The sequence below is a fragment of the Acipenser ruthenus genome, chromosome 4 (genome assembly GCF_902713425.1).
Source record: "Acipenser ruthenus chromosome 4, fAciRut3.2 maternal haplotype, whole genome shotgun sequence".
NCBI classification, from domain to species: Eukaryota; Metazoa; Chordata; class Actinopteri; order Acipenseriformes; family Acipenseridae; genus Acipenser; species Acipenser ruthenus.
The window spans coordinates 85,293,074-85,299,073 of record NC_081192.1 but is presented as its reverse complement, the minus strand read 5'-3'; the positions used below and the strand labels follow the sequence as shown (position 1 = coordinate 85,299,073).

At 41.1% G+C, this 6,000-nt stretch overlaps 1 protein-coding gene across 1 annotated transcript; it reads right to left on the bottom strand.

Annotated features, from left to right (window-relative positions):
- Positions 1-1,900: 1,900 nt before the first annotated feature.
- LOC117399363 (cathelicidin-2-like) lies at positions 1,901-5,089 on the bottom strand. Its single transcript, XM_033998465.3, has 4 exons — positions 4,857-5,089; positions 2,965-3,087; positions 2,510-2,614; positions 1,901-2,407 (listed from the first exon to the last, which is right to left on the bottom strand). Exons 1-4 carry the CDS (start codon positions 5,034-5,036, stop codon positions 2,363-2,365), a joined length of 453 nt encoding a protein of 150 aa, XP_033854356.1. The 5' UTR covers positions 5,037-5,089; the 3' UTR covers positions 1,901-2,362.
- Between the last annotated feature and the right edge of the window lie 911 nt (positions 5,090-6,000).

Sequence of the window (6,000 nt, the reverse complement as noted above, 5' to 3'; positions counted from 1 at the left end):
TCCTAACCAAATCCCATTGCAACAAAGTGCCAAATAGAAAAAACAAAAAAAACTCCAAACCCGTTCCTTTGTTCCTGCAGTCAACCTTAGACTGCTCTCAAAAGTGTTCTCCGCGCTGCTGTTTCTTTCCAATATTGCTGTCTCCTCACTATTCTTCCAGAAACATTGTATGCTTCATCCCAAAACACTTGTCTTGCTCACTGGTCCCTGTTCCTCCCTTTTTATAGTCAGCCCACAACTATCATTGGCTGGACTGGAAGGTAAGGCAGGACTTCCTATTAACTGTGGGGAAAGTGCTTAACCCAAACGTCAGGTCACAGTGCACAGGAGAACTAGCAGCAGTTTAAAAACAACAGATTCATTAATAAAAACACAACAAAAATACAGACATTAAAAACCGTCACTTGTGACACATTCATATATCACATATATAAAGTTATACTCAAAGTCAAAAGTTTCTAGTAACCCTGTACAGGATCCATTTGAAGAGAGTACAGAGAGACAGATGTTGTTACAATTGATACACCTTACAATTGATACACCTTACAGGCAGATTAATTTACAAATATTAACAGGTTTTGTTACATTAGCCATTGCTAGGGTACCTGCACCAGGAACATTACACTAAGTTACTAAACCCTGTACATTTATTGGGCTTGACAACCTGATAAGTCCTTGGTGGTCCCTTCGCCACAGGTTCCTTTTTATACTCAATCATTTTTTCAATTTAACATTCGATCAAGCCTATCTGCCAGGCTGTGTTAACAGGCTAGATTAAAATCCAAGAATCAAACCCTGCAATCTTCACATTTACATGTAGCTTGTCAACCATGGCTCTACCAGAAATCACTCAGCTGAGTTAAAATACTCCTCAGATAGTTAGCTCCATACTCCCCTGTGTAAACCCCCATTCTAATGTATTTATTTAAATTTATTTACGTAATTAGTTTCAAATCTTACTTTCTGAAAAAGTCATTTCTGATGGTTGTTCAACTAAAAATGTATTCCAGGGAAGAGAATTAGCCCTGTGGTGGTAGTGGAGGTTCAATGACTTGTGGACTTGTCCCTGAACCACAGCCAAGCACCTAATTTCAGTTGCTGTCATTCGCTGGGTTTCAGGTATATCTGCAGATGTGATGCGTTAGCCGGAAGTACCGAAATGTGTGGGCTATCTTCACCTAATAATGATTTGCACCCCTTATGTCCTGTACATTTGACCAGTGTTGACAACGACTTTGCAAATTTTAGAATAGTATTACAAGAACATCCCAATTTTACTAGCTAATTGTGGTCACTGGGATTTACAACAGATGTATCAGGAGCTTTCCACCTACTTGTTATCCTTTATTAATGTGCTGTGCCAATTCAACTAATTTCATTAATGTGTTTTGTTTTACAGCTACAAAACACATCTTATAATTATGTGTACCATCAACCTTTTTACTTCACTGTATTATGTAAAACAAAATGTGCTTGATAAAAGATTAACTACAAACTAATACAAGTTTTAAAGAATTGTTGTAAACATAGCTATAGTAGTTCTTATTGCAGTAACTCAAATATTGTGATTTTTCTTTTGCGGATCTAGCCTAGGTTACATACAGAAGAGTCAAGCTTGTCTGCAGGTGTGCTTTTAGAGCTTCTGACCTCATTTCAGAACCCATAACAGCAGTGCATCACACAACACAGCCTGTTACAGACATACCAGCCATATCCAGCTGAAAATCCCTGCAACTGCTGCTAAGCTGCTGACCAGATGCAGTTGGAAACTGGAACACACAATTGCTGGTTTCTTGCTGGATACCCCTAGCCAATAATACTTTAAATAGAGTTATTTTATATTTTTGTCCAACTTGCAAAATCAAGCACATTACATTCAAAAATATGCCCAGGAACTATATTTATGCAACATATTGTTATTATTATTTATTTCTTAGCAGACGCCCTTATCCAGTGTGACTTACAATTGTTACAAGATATCACATTATTTTTACATACAATTACATTTTTTTATACATTATTTTTACATACAATTACCCATTTATACAGTTGGGTTTTTTACTGGAGCAATCTAAGTAAAGTACCTTGCTCAAAGGTACAGCAGCAGTGTTCCCTACCTGGGATTGAACCTACAACCCTCTGGTCAAGAGTCCAGAGCCCTAACCACTACTCCACACTGCTGCCCATTGTTCTACTGTACTGTACATGCTGCACACCTACGCCCAAAAAGAAAGACTATTAAAACAGAACCAAAGATGTACAATTAACAAATGTATTATTAAGAGTGTTCATATGTTTTTCAGAAACGTGAATTTGCAATATAGTAGTGGAGTTGATTTGGGAATGCAGGTGTTCTTTTTCATTAGCGTCTGAAAGGCCACCACGGGTTTTTTGGCTTTTCCAGTTCCTGAAAAACAAAAACAGTCAAAGTAAAAACGAAATCTGAAAATATCACAAGACTACTGGAAAAAAAGAACATCCATGGCTCAAAACATATTTAAAAATGTACCTTCCGCTCCTCTGGACCAACATGTTCACAGGTCACTTCAACACTGTTTGCTTCAGATGGGCGTTTCTTCACAACAGTAACGGTTGACGAACACTTTTTCATCAGCTGCAGAGGAAAAGAGCCCATTAGTTAATGCTACAAATGTGTAGTACTTCTTGCAATTATGAATGCAGGGTAGTCTATATAGCCTAATATTGTTCACCATTGAAGCTATTGTACACACACTTGCCAATCACTCTTAATAAGTTTTGCTAAAGAATGTCCACTTCAAGTTTTATTACAAATCTCTCTCTCTCTCTCTCTCTCTCTCTCTCTCTCTCTCTCTCTCTCTCTCTCTCTCTCTCTCTCTCTCTCTCTCTCTCTCTCTCTCTCTCTCTCTCTCTCTCTCTCTCTCTCCATTCTACTTCGGAGGGTCTCAGTTAGGGGATAGTGAAACAGAAAAGATGTGCACTCACTCCATTCTCCTTATAAACACACTCAGCCTTCTTGTAGTCCTCTGTTTTGGGACAAACTGTCTCCTTCAGGGTGAACTTTATCTTCATTTCAGTAGGAGAGCCATCGCCAGGGATCACGATGTCCTGTATTGAAGCAAACAGGACAAGTTCTACATTCTGCTGAACCAATGGTGCCAAATACATTTTAGAGGAATTTAATACAGTGTAAGCTATAACTAGAGTAATAGGTATCTCCAACAAATTACTGCAGTGTTCTTTTAGAAATCCATTGCCCCTGCACTTCCTTTGATCTCCTCCCTCATTAACACCTCTGCTCTCTGGTTCCTTTCCCTCAGCCTTCAAAACTGCACGCGTCAGCCCTATTTTGAAGAAATCTTCTCTTGACCCTTCCTCCACCCAGAATTATCACCCTCTCTCTCCTCCTGTTCCTCTCTAAAACTCTTGAGTGAGCTGTCCACCGCTAACCGGCATCCTTCCTCACCGAGCACACTCTGCTTGACCCTCTTCAATCCGGGTTATGTCCTACACAGTCGACAGAAACCGCCCTCCTCTCTGTAACTGACTCCCTCCTCTCTGCTCAGGCTGCCTCCCTCTCCATTCTAATTCTCCTTGACCTCTCCTCTGCCTTTGACACTGTTGATCATGCTCTTCTCCTCTCTCTCTCTGACCTGGGGGATCTCAGGCACTGCTCTTGCCTCGTTTTACTCCTATCTTTCTAACTGCAACTTCCAGGTTTCTTGGCGTGGCTCTCCCTCTCTTCTCCTCGCCCCTTCTCTCCAGGTGTACCTCAAGGACCTGTCCGTGGCTCTTCCTCCTCTTCTCACTCTACACCCACCAGCTAGGCACCCTCATTTTCTCCTCCTTCTCCTACATCCTTTACGCTGATGATGCTCAGATTCCTCTCCTCAGCTATCTCAACTTGGACACATTCTCACAACCTGAAACCCAGCCTCGCTAACTAAACTGGACCTCCTCTACTATCTTCTACTATATCTCCTCTGACCTCTCGATCTCTTGACTATCACTCACTCCATCTCCTTCTGCTAAAAACCTAGGTGTTATTCTTAACCCCTCCCTCTCAACACGTCCTCTCGGCACGCACTTGTCTCTTTCTTAGCAACATCTACCGAATCTGTCCTTTTCTCACTACTTATTCCACTCAACTCCTGGTCCAAGCTCTTGTACTCTCCAGTTTGGACTACTGTAACTCTCTGCTTCATGGTCTCCCTGCTTCGGCTATCCGCCCCCTTCATCACATTCAAAATTCTGCTGCTCATTTTGTATTCTCCCAGCCTTGCTACTCTCATGCTACCCCCCTGCTTCGCACCCTCCACTGGCTACCTTTTTGCTCGCATTCAATTCAAGACCCTTGTTCTTGCCTACCACTCTCTTCACCACACGGCCCCTTTCTACCTCCAATCCCTCGTGTCTCCCTACACCCCCTATCGCCCTCTCCTCTACAGGCAGACTGGTCATGCCTTACCTCCACACTCCATCCTCCTGTACCTGCTCCTTCTCTTCCCTCGCCCCTCTGTGGTGGAACCAGCTACAGGAGAACCTCAGAACAGTCTCTCATCGCCTTCTGCCACCTCCTCAAGACCTACCTGTTTAGACTGCACTTATAGATCTCTTGATCTACCCCAATTACAATGCACTGGACTTGCCTGACCTAAGCACCATGTTCCGGACCCCGCATCTAATGCACTACTATTGTCATTTTAGATATAACTTGTTGTAATCCTATCTTGTTGCGTCCCTGTTCATATTGTATTTTAGTCTTACTATTGCACTTACTGTAAACTACTGTATGTAAATATTAATCTTGCATTTTAACCCTGTAAGTCACCTTGGATACATAAATAATAATACTACAAGGCAAGAGTAAGACATACCATTCCTCGGAGAGGATTATTTTCAGGTGGTTTAAATGCGTTTTTCTCCTCACTTCCCCTGTTGTAATGGACTGTGGAAACAGAGAGGGCATCCATGAAGTTAAATGACTTCTTGGCCAGAGCTGCAGTGAGCAGGCAGGCCAGTCCGGCCAGCAGCAGGGCTTTCAAGCAGGTCCTCATCTTCTCAGTGAATCCTTGACTCTGAGCTGGGATTGCTGATCTAGTCCTGCAGGGAGGCTGTCTATTTAACCTCTGCTTCTGGAATTTCCAATGTTGACCAACAGCATATTTGTTACATAGATTTGATTGCTTATCAGTTACCTGGAAGGATTTCTTAATTGTGACAGTACTGACTGCCGGTAAATTCAAGGTTGGAAATCTATTGAAACTTCCAGTAAATTTGGACAACTACATTTGTTTGTGAACGGAAAGTTCCACAACTAAAAAACAAACTTCCACAACGTTTGTTGGACACTCAAAAATCTAGCTGAGCAAAAAGCTGGTCCCCTAATTCAATGAACTAAACATGTCAGGGTTATAAACAGGGCTTCTGTTTTTCTGTGCTTATTATTTCATTTATCTGTGTTTATTGTAAGAATATGTATGTATAGTAACTCAAACAGTACTTGCACACTTGTACCTTCTTTCCTTTGCGGTCTTCCACAAGGACATTTTCTTCTGGGGTTTTTGTGTGTCTAGGCTTTTTATTTTTACATTGCAATTCTGTTTTAGATCCCATGAGCATGTACTGTAAATCTGGGTTTAAAGTATTTAGAACAAATCAATACTTCCCCACTGGGAAGGGGCAAAGTCAACATGAATTGAGTAAATATTATCCAGTGTTTATAGATATACACTCTTTCTGCTGTTTAACGTCCAGTCGGTTTTCAGTAAAACTGAAATTAAAGTTTAAAATCAGCTATGGGAATGGGACATGTCATTATTACATGCATGTCAATTTTTTTAAATTATTAAATTGTATTCAATTATTAAATTGAATTACATTTTTAAATTGGATTCATGAAACGGAAGCCATGTGCACTATATATATCATACTAGTTAAATGTAACCGGCCCAGTTAGGCCTGTGGTGCTACATAACTATAGGCCAAACTGTGATCTCTACCGGCCCCAGGCCGCTGGGC

Coding starts and splice junctions, on each gene's coding strand:
- LOC117399363 (XM_033998465.3), bottom strand. CDS start 5,036: ATGAGGACCTGCTTGAAAGCCCTGCTGCTGGCCGGACTGGCCTGCCTG. Junction 3,088..4,856: donor ATAATCCTCTCCGAGGAATG/GTATGTCTTACT, acceptor GCTTCAATACAG/GACATCGTGATCCCTGGCGA. Junction 2,615..2,964: donor GTGTTTATAAGGAGAATGGA/GTGAGTGCACAT, acceptor TTTCCTCTGCAG/CTGATGAAAAAGTGTTCGTC.